At 37.7% G+C, this 21,151-nt stretch overlaps 2 protein-coding genes, 1 non-coding gene and 1 pseudogene across 3 annotated transcripts; 3 read left to right on the forward strand and 1 right to left on the reverse strand.

The window, feature by feature from the left end:
* Positions 1-11: 11 nt before the first annotated feature.
* TRNAL-CAG (transfer RNA leucine (anticodon CAG)) lies at positions 12-92 on the forward strand. The gene has a single exon. It is a non-coding gene; the product is annotated as a tRNA-Leu (tRNA).
* A 703-nt stretch (positions 93-795) lies between these two features.
* On the forward strand, positions 796-1,757 carry LOC139196721 (glutathione S-transferase U9-like). The gene is made up of 2 exons (XM_070823066.1): positions 796-1,168; positions 1,248-1,757. The coding sequence occupies exons 1-2, from the start codon at positions 848-850 to the stop codon at positions 1,617-1,619; spliced, it is 693 nt and encodes a 230-aa protein (XP_070679167.1). The 5' UTR covers positions 796-847; the 3' UTR covers positions 1,620-1,757.
* Positions 1,758-1,766: 9 nt separating this feature from the next.
* Positions 1,767-17,850, reverse strand: LOC139196937 (large ribosomal subunit protein eL34-like; annotated as a pseudogene).
* Positions 17,851-17,939: 89 nt separating this feature from the next.
* Positions 17,940-20,916, forward strand: LOC103455349 (pentatricopeptide repeat-containing protein At1g74630). The gene is given in 6 exon segments (XM_070823298.1): positions 17,940-18,005; positions 18,783-19,026; positions 19,029-19,759; positions 19,761-20,466; positions 20,469-20,522; positions 20,525-20,916. Coding segments are annotated over 6 exon segments (1,902 nt in total). The 3' UTR covers positions 20,626-20,916.
* Positions 20,917-21,151: the final 235 nt, after the last annotated feature.

Below are 21,151 nucleotides of genomic sequence, written 5' to 3' on the forward strand. Positions count from 1 at the left end.
AATTGCAACAAGTCAAGATGGCCGAGTTGGTCTAAGGCGCCAGTTTCAGGTACTGGTCCGAAAGGGCATGGGTTCGAATCCCATTCTTGACAAATTAATTTTTTTTCTTTTTTAAATTTTTCTCGCAGAGTTCACACAAACCATCCATTCTTGACAAATTAATTTTAGGAAAATTAACGAAAATGACTTGAAAACTTTGAGTTTTAACGATAAGAACAAAATAAAAGGTAAATTGAATAGTACCAATATTGACTTTTTAGTGTAAAAATGTACCGGAAGCTTTTCGTTAAAGTTCCATTAATATTTTTCTCTTCGTAAAACCTATCTTCGCCCCCACAACGGTACTGCAAATCGTTGAAAATGACAACGGCTTCTTGGAGGAAAGAAAGAATTGCCCTTTCTCCGCTCAAAGAGCTTATTGCCGCTGTTCAGGAACCTGAAGACTTTCTGAACATTATCTTTTGGAAAACTTGACATCAAAGGTGCAGCTACTAATATTTTGTTAGTTATGACCAAGAAAATTGTATCAGCAATTGTCTTCCTGTCGATAGAGGTCCCTCTGCTTTCGAAACGTTGAAAACTTGGGTGCACTAATCTTTGTTTAGGCAGACTTGTCGAGCAAGTTAAGTAAATGGTTTAAACTAATCTTCTTTCCCAAGCAAAAATGGTCAAATTTCAAAGAATATGCCTTCGTTTCTCCAAAAGCATATCTGAGGTTATTTGTTTGACTGTTGAATACAGAAAATCAGGCAAAAACATGACGACAGATGGATGAAAAATTATATATAAAAGGCTAATCTCATAGACTCGGACCCAGAAAACTAGGCCATTGCTTGCAGCGGGAGAGATGGAAGGCGAAAACGGAGTAAAACTGCACGGGATGTGGGGTAGTACTTACTCTAAGAGAGTGGAACTCGCTCTCCGGCTTAAAGGCGTAACATACGAGTACATAGAAGAAGATTTGAGCAACAAGAGCCAGCAGCTCCTCGAGTACAATCCAGTTCACAAGAAGGTTCCGGTACTTGTCCACAATGGAAAACCGATTGTTGAATCGTACGTCATCTTAGAGTACATTGATGAAACTTGGAACAATGCTCCTAAAATCCTGCCTGAAGATCCTTATGAACGAGCCAAAGTTCGATTCTGGGCCTCTTATATCCAGCAACAGGTGAGCCAATGTCCTTGTTTTTATGTTTGTCTGTCTTTTCGATCATCAATCATCATCATGCTTAATTTTGTTGATGCAGTTGTTCGAGGGCATGAGCCGGGTGGTGACAAGTCAAGGTGAAGCGCAAGAGAAAGCGCTCGAGGAAGTGTTTGCAAGCCTGGGAGTGTTTGAAGAAGGAATGAAGGAGTACCTTCACGGAGGAGATCCGTTCACCAACGGTGAAAATCTGGGACTCCTGGACATACTGATGGTTGCAACATTTGGTCCTTACAAAGCTCATGAACAAGTCCTTGGTTTCAAAATGTTGGACCCAGATAGGAATCCGTTGCTGTTCTCATGGGTAGCTGCAACGAATGAGCATCCACTGGTGAAAGAATTAGACCCTCCTCATGACAAGCTTGTTCAGCTCCTTCAGTTTATCAAGCAGACGAGTCATGCTCGATCGCATTAGTTAACCACGTATCAGTGGCATATTTTCAATCTGTATCCATCCGAAATTAATACGTTGTGTGTAATACTGAATCAAAGAAACAGATGACAGCAAATTTGGTTCCAATAATTTTTATCATCTCATAGTAATAATTTTTATCATGGCAAGTGCCTTCGCCCATGAGTGGTAGGTCTCGGGTTCGAGACTTGGGAGCAGCCTCTCCATAAATGGGGGTAAGGCTAGTCGACATTCACCTCTCCCAGACCCTGCGTAAAGCGGGAGCCTTGTGCACTGGGTACGACTTTTTTTTTTTTTTTATAGTAATAGTCAAAATTTCTCACTTGCATATCACAAAAATAGTTCGCTTCCTATTTGCTTTTTGAAGCCTGCTTTTCTTTTGCCTTCTGAATCTTCAAAACCTTCTTCACGATCTTCTGCTCCTCCACCGAAAAGGCTCTGATGATCCTGCAATGCCATTACAAACCTCTCTGACAGCTCCACCAGACAGCACACCTCCATAGGCACGATTCACAGTCCTCCTGTTCCTTGATAGTCTAGACCTCTTATATTCAGCGGGTCTCAAGTGAGGAATCTGTAATGGTGGTGAGTGAGATCTTAAAAAAGGGTAGGCTATGCCACAACACAGTTTCTCAAGATGGGAAGCAGAAAGCAAACTATAAGTGGCGGGAAAAAGGAAATACAACGTACTTCATATCAACAATATATATATATATATATATATATATATATATATATATATATATATATATATATATAGAGGCCCTTAAGGGTAGGGATCCCCATTTAAAAAAAAAAATGGGGACATCCTCTTTAATCGTTAGATTTGGTTTTAATGAAATTCTGTGGTTGAGATTAAATCACAGGCTACAAAATCTCAACCACAAAATTTCATTAAAGCTAAATCTAACGGTCAAGAGGATGTCTCCATTTTTTTTTTTAAATGGGGATCCCATCCCTTAAAGGCTTCCTCTATATATATATATATATATATATATATATATATATATATATATATATATATATCAACATGACATCCCTAACTTTCCATAAACACTAATTGTGACAAATTAAGCTCGTTATGCAATAATCTTAACTCCTAAGCATATATATATATATATATATGATTTACCAAAAAAATGGGGACATCCTCTTTAATCGTTAGATTTGGTTTTAATGAAATTCTGTGGTTGAGATTAAATCACAGGCTACAAAATCTCAACCACAGAATTTCATTAAAGCTAAATCTAACGGTCAAGAGGATGTCTCCATTTTTTTTTTAAATGGGGATTCCATCCCTTAAAGGCTTCCTCTATATATATATATCAACATGACATCCCTAACTTTCCATAAACACTAATTGTGACAAATTAAGCTCGTTATGCAATAATCTTAACTCCTAAGCATATATATATATATATATGATTTACCAAAAAAATAAGCATATATATATACGATAATAACCCTTTAAAAAGAAGAAATTGCATAAAAAATTAGATTTGCAGTATTAGCAACATATGCGATAAACCAAAATGCTTAATGTGAATCCTTGTTTTCCTAATGACAACACTAAAGTCAATATCATATCAGGTATACATTTCTTGTGGGAAAAAATAGAAATCGATGATCAAAAGACTGAAAACAAAAGTTAGAACTTAGAACCAAAACAAGTCGCCCCAAACAATCAACTCACCCCTTGGATTCTCTTTCCAGTAACAGGACATTTGGGTCCACTTGCTCTCTTCTTAGAGGTCTGATACACGAGCTTTCCGCCTATATATCAAAGCACAGGTGTAAGTGAAACCCCGTCCACACAAAACCAACAGAATGGAAAACTTTACGATACATTTAAAATGCAACTGCAGGAATGAATCGATTACGATCCAAGTAAAACTATGATCTATGACATACAAATGAAGTAAATAAACTGAAGTTCAGCATTGTTTCAAACAACTCCATAACTCCAACTCAGAAACATACAATCAAATGCATAGAATACGAAGAGGCGGAGACAAGAAACGGGCATTTAGCTAGTCGAAGCCAGTAAAACCAATTATAAGGTAATCATCTCACTCTTAGTTATAAAGACTTCAAAACCGCTGACAACGCAGATTCTTATGAGATAAGTATGGATAAGTAGGATAAGTAGGGCTTTGCTCCATATTTCAGATCAAGGAATTCCTATGAGAACTTAACACACAAATTAAACCCTCTTGTTAACAATTGTAGTATGGATAAGTAAGGATCGTTCTAAACCAGGAATTGCTAATCTAAACTAAACTGACCTTAAAACATAAAAACTAGACTCTAAAACTCTAAGGTTATATGACTCAAACAACCTTAAAAGACTCAAAACAGCTTCAAACAATCAAATTGACTCAAACTAGACACTAGAGATGACTTTGAATGCAAATTGATTTGATTATGACTCAAGACACTCAAAAACACAAAATAACACAGATTCTAACCTAATTGACACTTAAAACAAATGGGGGTTTTGGTTTTGACGAATTTGAACTAAAACAAGACAGAAACTAAACTAGATAAAGTTTGGTACGAATTTGGATTTCTGGATGGTTTGTGGGCTTAGCTAGAGGTTCCTTGTCCACACATACCTTATATGAACATGAATCGATTTCCAGTTACTCTTTTGTTGAATTATGAACGACAATGCCCCAGATTAACCGTGTCAATCACTAATTAACCCTCAGATTTTACTTTAGTTATTAGATTGGATGACATCATTCGACAACCCAAAGCATTCTTCAAATGTTCCCTACATGACATCATAATAGAGATACAATCAAAGATCATTACGTTCTGTGAAAATCATAAGCATTGACAAAGCATTCGTAACTATAACATCATGATACTCATGCCAGGAATTTAACTTAACGCGATCGTGACTAGCAACCTTCACTACTTGTGAATATAAGTTCCTAACAATTATGTGAAATTCCCTTATATTCTAGCATCAAATCCATACATGCAAACTAAGTGTGCACCCTTAATTGACATACAAGAATAAGTTCTGAATAAAACAGTTAAGCGAATTGCATTCACGATTCACAAATTCATAACTGGATTTAATCAATTCATATTGCATATAAAATCATGGCTTCAAAGTCTCCCCTAGCTAAAAGGGGTTTAGCTCCTCATGTTCACAAAACAAAGATAAACAAACTTAAACATTGAAATCAAAAGATAGATTACACCTAAGAATGATCCAGCAATCCAAACTTGAATAGCAAGCACTCCAAGGGTCCTCATTCTTCTCTTTGTTGCGGCACAAGGGTTGGGTGAAGGTTTGAGTGGTGAATTGTGGTGGTGGATGGATATAGGTGAGTTATAGTGAATGGGGGATTCCCCCTCTTTTTCAATGAGGATGCTGCAATGGGTATTTATAGAGAGGATGGACTCAACTTTGCAAAGGAAAGAGATTTGTTTAACTTAATTTCTGGTGGGTTGGGTGAGTGCACAATCCACTCAATTTCTGGTAGGTTAGGTGAGTGCACAATCCTCTCAATTTCTGGTGGGTTAGACGAGTGCACAATCCACTCTTGCAACTTGCATTTGTTTCTTCATATTTGTAACATGTTCCTAGCCTCTTTTGACTTCAAATTCGTTTAACTAAATCGCATAAATATGCTCCAATCAAATTCCCCCACACTTAGCTTTTGCTAGTCCTCGAGCAAAACAAACAAAGGAAACAAACAACCTAAACCTTCCAACAATTGCCTCAGGGATTTCCAATGAAACATGGCATGTTAAAAATCACTGCTCACATAAATTTTAGCCATCCTTACCCTCGAGCACATACTTGATCGTAGTCACCACTCACTAGCTCACATTTAATCAATTAAAACAATGTTTTGAATGTAGTAACATGCCTTAGAGAACTCACTCAATTCCTTATCAGATATACACTTTATTTTCACACAGAATTTCTGACTACACTCCCTATACTAGGTATATGTGAGAAGATTGATGTAAAAATGTAGACTAGCATTCACATATAATTATAACAAAGAAGGCACTTTCTGAAATTATTAATACATGTGCATAAATATGATCTCATGAATGGAATGTCACTACTTAGACGTGAGAACCAGGAACATCATATGCTTATACTAATCCTAAACTCCACATATTGAAACACATAACCCTCAAGATAGAAGTTAAGGGTTGTAACAGGGCTTAGGGTATTGGCTAACAAAGAAAGGTAAGGATAAAAAAACTTTCTTAAAGAGATAAACAAACGTTCTTAAAGCGATAGTACGCAAAGTAATGAAATTGATACTTAGAATTCACTTTTGCATGCAGAAATCAACTTTAAACACAAAGGGAAAGCTTCACACATCTTTTAGGGTCAGATTCAAACTTTTGGACCCTTTTTTCAACAACCAACACTTGAGATTTCCTTTCTAAATATATTTTTTTTCGTGCCTTATTTCTTTTCTTGGCAAATAACACACAAAAATCCCTCCCCCCACACTTATTTTTCTGCATAAGGACAATCAAAAGGAATTCCTTCTAAGTCATGCTTCATTATGCCTTAAGAACAAGGGTATGGATAGTCATATTCTAGGCTAGGTATGGATAATGTGGCTAACAAAGAAAATAGGCTAAACAAGGTTCAACGGGGTTTAAACCTGCAAAATATAATGCAAAGGGTAAGGCTTTTTTGTTTTGGTTTTAACTAACAACTTCATCTTGTTTATGTGTTATGCAATTCAATGTCATGCTTTGAATGAGACGGGTATGAGTTCTAGTATTTGGAACTATAGTGATGAAACACCTTCTAAGTAGCAACCAAGCAAAGAATAATGAGATCATGCAACGACTTTAGAAAACAATAAATCACAGATTAATAACTCTCCAAATAAGGTATAGGCTTAAGTTTCTCAGGGTTGTAGCGTTAGTTTGAGTTCCTTCATTCAAGCATGTTACAAAAACTTTTTTTTTATTTTTTATTTTTTATGATTACATATGAATTCGTAAACGACAACTACAACTAAGTATCAACCAAAGAGCATATCAAACTTCCATCCATGTTTGTAACTTTATTTAACAGTCATGCAATTAAAAACCAAATTCTCATCATTGTGTTGAAAGGTACCCTAAGACACAAACAAACACACAAAAACAACTCTTTTTGGGTTTTTCAAAACATTTTTTTTTTAATTTTCGTATTTTTCTTTCAAAACACATTAAAACACTTCAAAACATACTAAAAACACTTCAAAACAGTGAGTAAAAACTTAGCTTCATGTGGTAGATGATATTTGGCTTCGGTAGTGAATTAATCGGCAGGTATTTTGTCATGTTTGTTAACTTTCCACAGCTTTGATCTTGAACTAGATTGGAGTTCTGAGCAAGGAAGAAGAGAGTTCCTTGGTGGTGGTGATTTGATGGCATTGTACAAAGAGGCTTTGCTCTTTGGCGACGGTGCCGTCAATATGTTGTTGAAGCTTCTATTCAACTCAGACTCCTTCTGCTAGGTTATATGATTGTGCAGAGAAGGGTGTCATGTTATAGTGATCTGTTACAGCTCACCATGCTGCATTCTTCTCTGTTTGTTTCTTATGTACGGCAGGCAGGCACAAGGTAGAGGTGATTGTCTATTTCTTTTTTCAATCTTTCCAAGTGCCGACTGATTGCTTTCTTTCTTCTTGTCCCGCAGGCAAGAGCAATGGTAAAGGAAAAGCATGCCATGAAATATCTTTGCCTTCGACTCTGATGATATGAGGTACTTTTGCTTTTGAAGAAGTATCTTTCCACAAGTTTATTCTTGAACTGGGCTGGGGAGCTTCTTAGCAAGGAAGAGTAGACTTGATCTTGAAGGAAATCGGACCATGAGCAGTCTCACATGGCAAGTGATCCTCAGCTTAGTTGAGGATGAATTAGCACGTTGTCTCCACATGCTTCAAGATATCATTTTCACTTGTCTTATCTGTTCTCTATGCAGATGCAGCATCTTCTTTGGAAGTACATCAGCAGTTGAAGATGAGTACTCGCGAGCAATCAAGAAGGGGTTCCAGATAGTCGGTTCCAGATCGGAAGATTGATACCAAATGCTGGCTGATTACTCTTTCTCCTTGTCCCGCAGGTCAGAACAAAGACAAAGAAAAAGACAGGGAGAAAGCATGATATAAGATACTCTTGCTTTCAACCTTCATGATATGAAATACTTTTTCTCTTGATGACTTGTTTGCAGAGGTACTCCAAGGGATGAGGAACACTGAGTAACTCGAGAGACTTCGTTGGGAATGCATTCTCGAAGATAAAGAAAGGTTGAGTAAGTCTGCCTTGCTATGAAAGGTGAAGGTTGACATTTATAGGAATTTCTTCATAACTAGTAGAGGTACTATTCTTTTACTCTTGTCGATAACCGTTGAGTGGTTGAACAGTAAGATTCACGCGCTTTTAACTTTGTCAGAAATCTTTGACAAAGTTGCCCGTAATTTCCAAAAAGCTGAGGTTGCGTGTGAAAGGTGCTGACAAGTCTGGAAAGGTCGATCTTTTGAAATTTGGAGATCGACCCGTGGTTTCTGAGCAGGGGCAGCTTTTGAGAAAGGATCGCCCTTTCGATTTCTAAGCAGGCACCTCTTCGATTTCTAAGCAGGCATATCTTTGATTTCTGATTTTTATAGAGGCACGCATTACATTCCAAAGCACACTTGAATTGCCGCATGTAGAAGCTCCTTTCTTGCATTTCTAAGATCTTGATTTGTCCGACCTTTTCTTTTTCTTCAACACCTTCGAAAATGTCTTGCCCATTTGACCGTCGTCTTGACTTGAATGTCAGGGAAGATATTGACATGTCTTCTCCAGACAACATTTGGCATCTGTTCTTCTTATTCCCCAATGGTCTTCTTACAGTTAGGGACTCTATGATGAAGAACGATACAACTGCTACGGTGGTTGCTAGAAATCTTCTCACTCCAAGAGACAGTAGGATGTTTTCCAAGCGGTCCGACGAGCTGGCTATTCAGGACTCTATAGCCTTCAGCATACAATGTGCATGCTCAGTATCAAACATGGGCCAATGTATTCTTACTCGATCTCGTCAGGTTGAGTCTTTGATGGCTGAGGTGGCTAGTCTTCGGCAAGAGACCAGAGGGCTCAAGAACGAGAATAAAGAGTTGCACATGCTTGCAACTAGTTACTCAACGAGTATGAAGAGAAAGCTTGACCAACTGCAGGAGTCCGAAGTTCGGATTCAAAGTGATCATCAAAGGTTTGTGGCGTTACTCTAGAGGTAACTTTTGCCTTCGCCATCTGGATTTTCACCAAGTGTTAAGGCTTCGGAAAATCAAAATCTGGTGCTTCATCTTTCTAGAGCTCCGTCGAGTGCTGAGGCACCACTTGACCAATGAAGACTCCCTTCTATTTGTTTGCACATTCTTGTAATAGGTTTTTTTATTTATTTTCTTTTCTACCCAATGTTCCTTTCCGACAAAAATCAATGTAAAAACAACTTGTTTACCCCTCCCACACTTAAACCAAACATTTTCATCAATGTTTCAAACATAGATTCACACATAAGCAAACAAACAACTAATGAACTAAGCATGGCAATATAAATGCAGTAAAGAGAAGGGTTTAGGAACGCAAATCTGATTGTGGAGCGATTCCTAGGTCTTCCTTATTTGAATACATGGGTTGCCTCCCAAGAAGCGCTTGCTTGAACGTCTTCCAGCCGGACGAATATTTCCATTCAAACTCTCATAGGTCTCATGGCATGGAATTGATCTTTGAATGGCAGGTGATACTTGAGATGATCCGGCAATGGCTTAAATTTTAGAGTGGGTGCCTGAATCATTAACAACATATTAGTATAAAACAAAATTGAAATTCGGGGAGGTGGCTTACTTGTTTGCTCTGACATGAACTCAAGTATAAATACCACTTCTTTGAAAGTTTCAGGAATGTAGGACTTGGCCTGATTTAATGTGATGGTTGTGACTTGTCATGTGTCATAAAACTCAACTTCTTTGGGCTTTGTTGTCTCACATATATCCTCGTTGATGCATTCTACATCTTCCATAGCTACTTCTTTCTCTTGAATCCTTCTTCTTGATGTACAATTCTCTTCAAGAAATTCAACACATTCTGGAACTTGTTTTGTTGTAACAAGAATCGGGATAGTACTTGGCACCTTTAGGAGGGCTTCCACGATATCTTTTTCACTCTCTTCTTCCTTGTAAGTCATGAACCTGTGGCAAGGGTTGTTCTTCCTCCTCATCCTCAATCAGTTCAACATGAATGACATTGGCAGCCATATGAGGAGTTCTATTCAAGCCCTGCGCAGCCACCACAACCTCATATACAGTATGCCCAACCAAACTCAGGTTCATCAATAGATTATGATCAAATTCTTGATGAATTAAATTATTTGGCGCATGGCTCACAAAATCAAGCCAATGAGGCTCAAAAAGGAGAATATTGGCAGCCATATAAGGAGTTCTATACAACGTCGATGCATCCACCACAGCCTCCCTCACAACAATTCCAATCAAATTCAGGTATGTTTTTTGATAATGATAAAGTTATTTAATTACTCACCTCTTTGACGCAGGAATTACAAAATCAAGACCAAGTGATGAGCGAATTGAAGAATCAAATGGGAGAGATTGCGGAATTCATGGGACAAATTCAAGAACAAAGTGAACTCTCCAACTCAACCATTGTTAATCTAATGGGAGATTTTGAAATCGCTGAAGCTATCCCTTTGGGAAGTGCTATAGTGATTGGAGATAACCTAAAAACGTCCAAACATAGCCTAGAAGAGGATAAGAAGCTGCTGATTGAGGAGGAGGAGGAAGAACAATCCTTGCCACGGGTTCATGATTTCCAAGGAAGAAGAGAGTGAAAAATACGTTGTGGAAGCCCTCCCAAATGTGCCAAGTACTATCCCGATTCTTGTTACAACAAAACAAGTTCCAGAATGTGTTGAATTTCTTGAAGAGAATTGTACATCAAGAAGAAGGATTCAAGAAAAAGTAGTAGCTATGGAAGATGTAGAATGCATCAACGAGGATGTATGTGAGACAACAAAGCCCAAAGAAGTTGAGTTTTATGACACAGGACAAGTCACAAATCTGGCCAAATCCTAAATTCCTGAAACTTTCAAAGAAGTGTTTATTCTTGAGTTCATGTCGGAGTAAACATGTAAGCCACCTCCCCGAATTTCAATTTTGTTTTATACTAATATGTTGTTAATGATTCAAGCACCCACTCTAAAATTTAAGCCATTGCCAGATCACTTCAAGTATCACCTGCCATTCAAAGATCAATTCCATGCCATGGGACCTAGGGGAGTTTGAATGGAAGTATTCGTCCGGCTGGAAGACGTTAAAGCAAACGCTTCTTGGGAGGAGGCAACCAATGTATTCAAATAAGGAAGACCTAGGAATCGCTCCACAATCAGATTTGCGTTCCTAGACCCTTCTCTTTACTGCATTTATCTTGTCATGCTTAGTTCATTAGTTGTTTGTTTGCTTATGTGTGAATCTATGTTTAAAACATTGAGGACAATGTTTGGTTTAAGTGTGGGGGGGGGGGGTAAACAAGTTGTTTTTACATTGATTTTTGTCGGAAATGAACATTGGGTAGAAAATAAAATAAAATAAAAAATCTATTACAAGACTGTGCAAACAAATACGAGGGAACCTTCATTGGTCAGGTGGTGTCTCAGCACTCGACAGAGCTCCAGAAAGACGAAACGCCAAAGTTTGATTTTCCGAAGCCTCAACACTTGGTGAAAATCCAGATGGTGAAGGCAAAAGTTGCCTCTGGAGTAACGCCACAAACCTTTGATGATCACTCTGAATCCGAACTTTGGACTCCTGCAGCTGGTCAAGTTTTCTCTTCATACTCGTTGAGTAACTAGTTGCAAGCATGTGCAACTCTTTATTCTCGTTCCTGAGCCCTCTGGACTCTTGCCGAAGACTAGCCACCTCAGCCATCAAAGACTCAACCTGACGAGATCGAGCAAGAAGGCGTTGGCCCATGTTTGATACTGAGCCTGCACATTGGATGCTGAAGGCCAGAGAGTCCTGAATAACCAGCTCGTCGGACCACTTGGAAATCATTATACTGTCTCTTAGAGTAAGAAGATTTCTAGCAACCACCGTAGCGGTTGTATTGTTCTTCATCACAGAGTCCCCAACTGTAAGAGGATCATTGGGGGATGAGAATGACGGATGCCAAATGTTTTCTGGAGAAGACATGTCAATATCTTCCCCGACATTCAAGTTAAAACGACGGTCAGATGGGCAAGACATTTTTTAAGGTGTTGAAGAAAAAGAAGAGGTCGGACAAATCAAGATCTCAGAAGTGCAAGAAGGGAGCTTCTACATGCGGTAATTCAAGTGTGCTTTGGAACATAATGCGTGCCTCTATAAAAATCAGAAATCGAAAAGGCACTTGCTCATAAATCAAAGAGGCGCCTGCTCAGAAATCGAAAGGGTGATCCTTTCTCAAAAGCCGCACCTGCTCAGAAACCACGGGTCGATCTTCAAATTTCAAAAGATCGACTTTTCCAGACTTGTCAGCACCTTTCACAAGCAACCTCAACTTTGCAGAAATTACGGGCAACTTTGTCAAAGATTTCTGACAAAGTTGAAAGCGTGTGAATCTTACTGTTCAACCACCCAACAGTTGCCGACAAGAGTAAAAGAATAATATCTCTACCAGTTATGAAGAAATTCTTATAAATGTCAACCTTCACCCTCCATAGCAAAGCAGACTTACTCAACCTTCATCTCCGAGAATGCATTCCCAACGAAGCCTCTCGAGTTACTCAGTGTTCCTTATTCCTTGGAGTACCTCTGCAATCAAGTCATCAAGAGCAAAAGTATTTCATATCATCAGAGTCGAAGGAAAATATATCTCATGGCATGTTTTCCTTTACCCTTACTCTTGCCTGTGGGACAAAGAGAAAGAAAGCAATCGGTCGACACTTGGAAAGATTGAAAAAAGAAATAGACCAACACCTTTACCTCATGCCTGCCTGCTGTACAGAAGAAACAAGCAGAGAAGAATGCAGCATGGTGAGCTATAACAAATCACTATAGCATGACACCCTTCCCTGCACAATCATATAACCCAGCAGAATGAATCTGAGTTGAATCCAAGAGCTCGAGAAGTTTCAATAACATATTGACGACACCGTTGCCAAAGAGCAAAGCCTCTCCATACAATGCAATCAAATCACCACCACCAAGGAACTCTCATCTTCCTTGCTCAGAACTCCAATGCAGTTCAAGATCAAAGCTGTGGAAAGTCAACAAGCATGACAAAATACGTGCCGATTCATTCACTACCGAAGCCAAAGATCATCTACCACATGAAGCTAAGTTTTTACTCACTATTTTGAAGTGTTTTTATTATGTTTTGAAGGGTTTTAATGTGTTTTGAAAGAAAAATACGAAAATTTAAAAAAAAAATGTTTTGAAACACCCAAAAAGAGTTGTTTTTGTGTGTTTGTTTGTGTCTTAGGGTACATTCCAACACAATGATGAGAATTTGGTTTTTAATTGCATAATTGTTAAAAAAAAGTTACAAACATAGATGGAAGTTTGATATGCTCTTTGGTTTATGCTTAGTTGTAGTTGTCGTTTACGAATTCACATGTAATCACAAAGAAAAAAAAATCAGTTTTTGTAACATGCTTGAAGGAATGAACTCAAATTAACGCTACAACCTTGAGAGACTTAAGCCTATGCCTTATTTGGAGAGTTATTAAGCTGTGATTTATTGTTTTCTAAAGTCGTTGCATGATCTCCTTATTCTTTGCTTGGTTGCTACTTAGAAGACGTTTCATCACTATAGTTCCAAATACTAGAATCCATACCCGTCTCATTCAAAGCATGACATTGAATTGCATAACACATAAACAAAATGAAGTTGTTAGTTAAAACCAGAAAAAAAAAAGCCTTACCCTTTGCATTATGTTTTGTAGGTTTAAACCCCGTTGAGCCTTGTTTAGGTTATTTTCTTTGTTAGCCACATTATCCTTACCTAGCCTAAAATAGGACTATCCATACCCTTGTTCTTAAGGCATAGTGAAGCATGACTTAGAAGGAATTCCTTTTTATTGTCCTTATGCAGAAAAATATGTTCTTAAGGCATAGTGAAGCATGACTTAGAAGGAATTCCTTTTTATTGTCGTTATGCAGAAAAATAAGTATGGGGGAAGGGATTTTTGTGTGTTGTGTGCCAAGAAAAGAAATAAGGCACGAAAAAAAAATATTTAGAAAGGAAATCTCAAGTGTTGTTGTTGAAGAAAGGGTCCAAAAGTTTGAATCTGGCCCTAAAAGATGTGTGAAGCTTTCCCAGTGTGTTTAAAGTTGATTTCTGCATGCAAAAGTGAATTCTAAGTATCAATTTCATTACTTTGCGTACTATCGCTTTAAGAACGTTTGTTTATCCTTATCTTTCTTTGTTAGCCAATACCCTAAGCCCTGTTACATCCCTTAACTTCTATCTTGAGTGTTATGTATTTCAATATGTGGAGTTTGGGATTCGTATGAGCATATGGTGTCTCTGGTTCTCGAGTCTAAGTAGTGGCATTCCATTCATGAGATCTTAACTTCTATCTTGAGTGTTATGTGTTTCAATATGTGGAGTTTGGGATTGGTATGAGCATATGGTGTCTCTGGTTCTCGAGTCTAAGTAGTGGCATTCCATTCATGAGATCATATTTATGCAAATGTATTAATAATTCCAGAAAATGCCTTCTTTGTTATAATTATATGTGAGTGCTAGTCTACATATTTACATAAATCTTCTCACATATACCTAGTATAGGGAGTGTAGTCAGAAATTTTGTGTGAAAATAGAGTGTATATCCGATAAGGAATTGAGTGAATTCTCTAAGGCATGTTACTACATTCAAAACATTGTTTTAATTGATTAAATGTGAGCTAGTGAGTGGTGACTGCGATCAAGTATGTGCTCAAGGGTAAGGATGGCTAAAATTTATGTGAGTAGTGATTTTTAACATGTCATATTTCATTGGAAATCCCTGAGGCGATTGTTGGAAGGTTTGGGTTGTTTGTTTCCTTTGTTTGTTTTGCTCGAGGACTAGCAAAAGCTAAGTGTGGGGGAATTTGATAGGAGCATATTTATGAGATTTGGTTAGCTTGTTTTTTGCCATTTATTTAGTTAGTTTCTACTTATTATAATGATTTAAGCTATTTTCGTGTGTTTGTAGGTTCTAATGACAAAGTTGGCAAGAAAGTGTAATTTGGAGCATTTTGGAGCAATTTTTAGCCAAGATTGGATAGCTTATGCATTGAGCAAGATGGATGGACGAATTTGAAGTCAAAAGAGGCTAGGAACATGCTACAAATCTGAAGAAACAAATGCAAGTTGCAAGAGTGGATTGTGCACTCACCTAACCCACCAGAAATTGAGTAGATTGTGCACCCACCTAACCCACCAGAAATTGAGTGGATTGTGCACTCACCTAACCCACTAGAAATTGAGTTAAACAAATCTCTTTCCTTTGCAAAGTTAAGTCTTTCCTCTCCCTATAAATGCCCATTGCAGCATCCTCATTGAAAAAAAAAAAGGAATCCCCCCTTCACTATAACTCACCTATATCCATCCACCACCACAATTCACCACTCAAACCTTCACCCAACCCTTGTGCCGCAACAAAGAGAAGAAGGAGGACCTTTGGAGTGCTTGCTATTCAAGTTTGGATTGCTGGATCATTCTTAGGTGTAATCTATCTTTTGATTTCAATGTTTAAGTTTGTTTATCTTTGTTTTGTGAATATGAGGAGCTAAACCCCTTTTAGCTAGGGGAGACTTTGAAGCCATGATTTTATATGCAATATGAATTGATTAAATCCAGTTATGAATTTGTGAATCGTGAATGCAATTTGTTTAACTGTTTTATTCATAACTTATTCTTGTATGTCGATTAAGGGTGCACACTTAGTTTGCATGCATGAATTTGATGCTAGAATATAAGGAAATTTCACATAATCGTTAGGAACTTATATTCACAAGTAGTGAAGGTTGCTAGTCACGATCGCGTTAAGTTAAATTCCTGGCATGAGTATCATGATGTCATAGTTACGAATGCTTTGTCAATGCTTATGATTTTCACAGAACGTAATGATCTTTGATTGTATCTCTATTATGATGTCATGTAGGGAACTTTTGAAGAATGCTTTGGCTTGTCGAATGATGTCATCCAATCCAATAACTAAAGTAAAATCTGAGGGTTAATTAGTCATTGACACGGTTAATCTGGGGCATTGTCGTTCATAATTCAACAAAAGAGTAACTGGAAATCGATTCATGTTCATATAAGTTATGTGCGGATAAGGAACCTCTAGCTAAGCCCACAAACCATCCAGAAATCCAAATTCGTACCAAACTTTATCTAGTTTAGTTTCTGTCTTGTTTTAGTTCAAATTCGTCAAAACCAAAACCCCCTTTGTTTTAAGTGTCAATTAGGTTAGAATCTGTGTTATTTTGTGTTTTTGAGTGTCTTGAGTTATAATCAAATCAATTTACGTTCAAAGTCATTTCTAGTGTCTAGTTTGAGTCAATTTGATTGTTTGAAGCTGTTTTGAGTCTTTTAAGGTTGTTTGAGTCATATAACGTTAGTTAGAGTTTTAGAGTCTAGTTTTTATGTTTTAAGGTCAGTTTAGTTTAGATTAGCAATCCCTCATAATCTCCAGTTTAGAACGATCTATAGAGGCTCAGGGCAAAAGGGGTAGAGGAATAACTAGGAAGACTTGGAGAGAGACTTTAAGAAAAGATATGGAGAACTTGAAGCTAATACATGGTGCAAAATCGCACGCAATAACGTTCTAGGATTCATACATCCGACCCTATTTAGTGGGATAAGGCTTGGTTGTTGTTGTATTGCAAGTCAAGGAATTCTAAAAAGAACACAAATTTTCTTATGAAATTGGATCAATCAAAATCTCAAAATTTTCAAATTTAACAGCGGCATCATATCATTTCTTCGCAGGATAACATATAGAAAACCCCATAAATTTAATTTAATTACCCACAGTACATGAAAAACACTCAAAGTTTGCACCTTGATCACAAAAGCATCAGCTTTAATCCCATATAAATATATAATTAACTATGTATTAAGGATAGTAAAAATACCAGGGGTTTTGACCATCCGATGCTGGTTCGACTTGGTTGCTTAGTTGTGGCGCGTACGGTATGTGAGCCTCTGAAGAAAGGATCCTCACTTGCCCTAGGATCTAACGGCTACGGCTACCATGTGTTCTCTTTCAACGGTCATGATTTCTACTTCTTGTCTTTTTCATTGGCTTACTTGCTTATATACCCTTGTGATTTGATGAAAATCCCAATTTTCTCACTAAACTTGTAATTTATTGATTTTAATTAGTGTTGAAAATATCAATATTAGTGAAAAGGTTATATGTAAATTCATAGAAATGTCGATATTAGTTGTATTCGATGAAAATTATGAATTTTTTTAATATGGTGGGTATATAAACTCATTTAGATTTAGTCAAAATTAATTCAAAAGTTTAAAAATTTCAATAGGTTTCCGCAAAATTTCTTTAGTGAATTGATAAATATCATCGATATTTATTGATTTTTCTATATCTTGTCTATATAAAATGAAGTTTACATTTCACTCCTTCTATCCTTGATTTTTAAATATTTTGGCAAAAAATGTTGACGTTTCGCGAATATTTTAAACGAGGATTTTAACGAAAAGCTTCCGATACTGTTTCATTTTAATGAAAAATCATATTTTTACACTAAAAAAATCAATCATGATATTATTCATTTTACCCTTTATTTTATCCTTATCGTTAAAACTCAAAGTTTTCAAACTCTTTTAATTAGTTTTCTTTATTTTAAACACTGATTGCGATTAATTTCTTTGAAAAGTCTTGTGTACTAATTGGGCGCCCAAATAAACGGCTACTTTTACAAGAACCACGAAAAAGCCTGCGCTATTAATTATATCATGTGTTATAATACAAATGATAGGATGTGTGTTAAAAAGTTAATAATTTAAAAATAAAATTAAAGTTAATAACTTAAAAAATAAAATTTTCTATTAATATAAAAACGTGATGTATCTCCCGTGAAGGAGTACGAGAGCTGACCATGAACACGGCGGAACAGCTCTGCGTGTCTTTTCTGTGCAAGTGAAACACTCTCAAAACCGTGAAGCAAGTCCACGCCTTTGCATCCAAGACCGGCATAGACGCTCATCCCTTTGTCTTCGGTAAGCTCCTCCTGTTTGCACTCAAAATATACCCATTTTTACTTATTTGGGCAATTTGGGTAAAATATGGCATTTGAAGGATTAATATGCAAGAAAGCTAACTTGGAAATATATTTAGATGCAAGTGGAGGGGTTTGACATTATAATATTGTTCTTCCAATTTGTTTTGGTGGTGGAGATTTGCCAAGAGAGTTATTTAATCAAAGATAAAGTGCATGTTTTTTCATGCAAGTGGATGGAAAGTCACCATGCATGCTTTCGGGCAAGAATATGTGAAAGAAGCCAACTTGCTTCTTTTAATTGTTAGTTTATTACAAGTGGGAAAACATGTGATGAAAGCATGTGGTGGAAATGCAAGTTCCCCTTTTAATATTGTTTCTACATGAAAGTTGGCAAAAGCAATGCAAGCTACCCAAGTAAGGAAATGCAAGCTGCCCAAGCTTCTTTCGGGCAAGTACAAAACCTCAACAGGGGGTTTCTTCCAGACCTCTATATAAAGGAGCACAAGCACAAGGATTAGGGACACTCAAAACAACCAATCAAAACTCTACTCAAATTAGCTCATCAGCTTCCTTGTAAACATTTATTTTTAGCCAAGCATCCTTTGCTTTTCTTGTTTATTAGCTCTGCTACTCACTTGTAGTATCGATCTCATTTGTAGCTTTTATGTACTCATTTCCATCATATAAATTACAAGCAATCTGCAATATTAGTCACTTTCCTCTGTCATTTACATTTCCAAGCAACCTTGTCATTTACATATTATTCTATTTCTCCATATAAGTAAAGTCCTTATTTTTAAGGCAAAGAAAGAACCTTGATTTAAGTAACTCCGCACAATCTCTCGGTTCGAAGTCAAACTCAGGCGCAACCTCAATCATTCAAATCCCGTCTACTAGCGGCATGTAGTGGCACGCCCGGAGCGAACACCTCCTCCGCTGCGTCGTCACAATCTCCGACGCTCTCCACTACGCTCGCCGCCTCTGCCTTCATTTTCGAAACCCAGATGCCTTCATGTACAATACTCTCATTCGCGGGCTCGCCGAATCGGATACTCCGCATAATGCGCTTGTTGTGTATGCTGAAATGCGTCGTAGATTGACCGACCCCATTGATAGCTTCTCTTTCGCGTTTGTACTCAAAGCGGCGGCGAATTGCGGGCTTCAAGAGATGGGATGCAGCTGCATTGTCAAGCTTTGGCTTGTGGGCTTGATACCCATCTTTTTGTTGGGACAATTTTGATTCGTATGTATGCTGAATGCGGGCGTGTTAAGTTTGCTCAAAAGGTGTTTGAGGAAATGCGTGAACCAAATATGGTTGCGTGGAATGCGATTCTTACCTCGTGTTTTAGGTTTGGGGATGCAAAGGGTGCGGAGACGATGTTTGGCCAGATGCCTTTGAGAAATTTGACCTCTTGGAACATTTTGCTTGCAGGGTATGTGAAAACGGATGAGCTTGAGCTGGCTAAGAAGGCATTTTTGAGGATGCCGATGAAAGATGATGTGTGGTGGAGTACTATGATTGTGGGGTTTTCTCAGAATGGTTGCTTTGATGAGGCTTTTGGGTTTTTCAGGGAACTACAGTGGGAGGGAATTAGACCGAATGAGGCGAGCTTGACTGGAGTACTCTCTGCATGTGCGCAAGCTGGTGCATTTGAGTTTGGTGAAATTTTACATGGTTTAGTAGAGAAGGCTGGTTTGCTTTGGATGATTTCAGTCAATAATGCACTCCTGGATACCTACACTAAATCTGGAAATGTGGACATGGCTAGGTTGGTATTGGAAAGAATGCCAGAAAAGAAGAGTATTATTTTGTGGACTTCAATGATAGCAGCGCTTGCAATGCATGGTTATGGAAAAGAAGCAATACAAATTTTCCGTAAGATGGAAATATCTGGAATTAAGCCTGAAAATATCTGGAATTAAGCCTGATGGGATCACCTTCATTTCAGTTTTGTATGCTTGTAGTCATGCTGGTCTGGTTGACGAAGGATGTGAGTATTTCTCTAAGATGAGAGATTTATATGGTATAGAACCAGCTATTGAACATTACGGTTGTATTGTAGATCTATATGGTCGAGCTGGTAAACTGCAGAAGGCCTATGATTTTGTAAGTGAATTGCCAATATCTCCTAATGCTGTCATTTGGCGTACTCTTCTTGGGGCTTGCAGCATTCATGGTAATGTTGAGTTGGCAGAACAAGTGAAGGAAGTTCTTTCCAAACTTGATCCTGACAATTCTGGTGATCACGTTCTCTTGTCAAATGTATACGCTGTTGCGGGGAAGTGGAAGGATGCTGCTGCTCTAAGAAGATCAATGGCTGACCAGAGGATTAAGAAAGCTTCAGGATGGAGTGCAATTGAAGTTGACCGGGTCATGTATAGTTTTATGGCTGGTAAAAAATCAAATAAAGTTACAGAAGATGCTTATGAGAAGCTAAGTGAGGTAATGTTAAAACTTAGGGTTGAAGGAGGCTATGTTCCGGAGGTTAGGAGTGTTTTGCATGACATAGAAGAAGAGGATAAAGAAGATTCAGTTTTCAGGCACAGTGAGAAACTTGCTGTAGCTTTTGGGTTGGCAAGACAGCGTGAAGGAAGGATTAAAGGATCGTGAAGAATTTATGGGTCTGTAAGGACTGTCATACGGTGATGAGCTGATTTCTAAGGTTTATAGAGTGGAGATTGTGGTTAGAGATAGAAGCCGTTTTCACTCCTTCAAGAATGGCTCTTGTTCATGCAAAGATTACTGGTGAGTGGCGACTGATGAAGCGCTTGTAGAAGTTTAGCTCCTGTAATTTTAAGAGAGATCAACGTCGTGGAAGAAGTTAATATACTGACCCTGATGCACAAAGACAAAAAAGAATGCCAAGAATTTGGCATGGGGTTGTATCATTGGTTCAAATTTCGACAATTGGTTCAATGGAAGCAAGGGAAATCATGAATGCTGGAAAAAAACTTATAAATCAAGAGGGATTATAATGCAGATGGAGTGATTGATGGTTGGAAGCACTTGTTAAATCGTGAAAAATTCGTGGCTTTTACAATTTTCATGGGGTTTTCGTTTGGCTTGAATCTGTTGTGGTTTTGAATCTTTTGATACAATATTGAGAAAGAATATCCAAAGGAATTAGGTGAGAAAATTTAACGTTTGGCGGGAGGAACGCCAACGGCACCATATGAAAAAGTGAACAAACTTGTATCTCATTTGGTGCCGACTGATATTTCCAAAACTTTTGTGGGCACTAGCGATATGTTCAAATCTCTCATTTGGGGTCAGCA

Source organism: Malus domestica, chromosome 06 (genome assembly GCF_042453785.1).
Source record: "Malus domestica chromosome 06, GDT2T_hap1".
Classification (NCBI taxonomy): domain Eukaryota; kingdom Viridiplantae; phylum Streptophyta; class Magnoliopsida; order Rosales; family Rosaceae; genus Malus; species Malus domestica.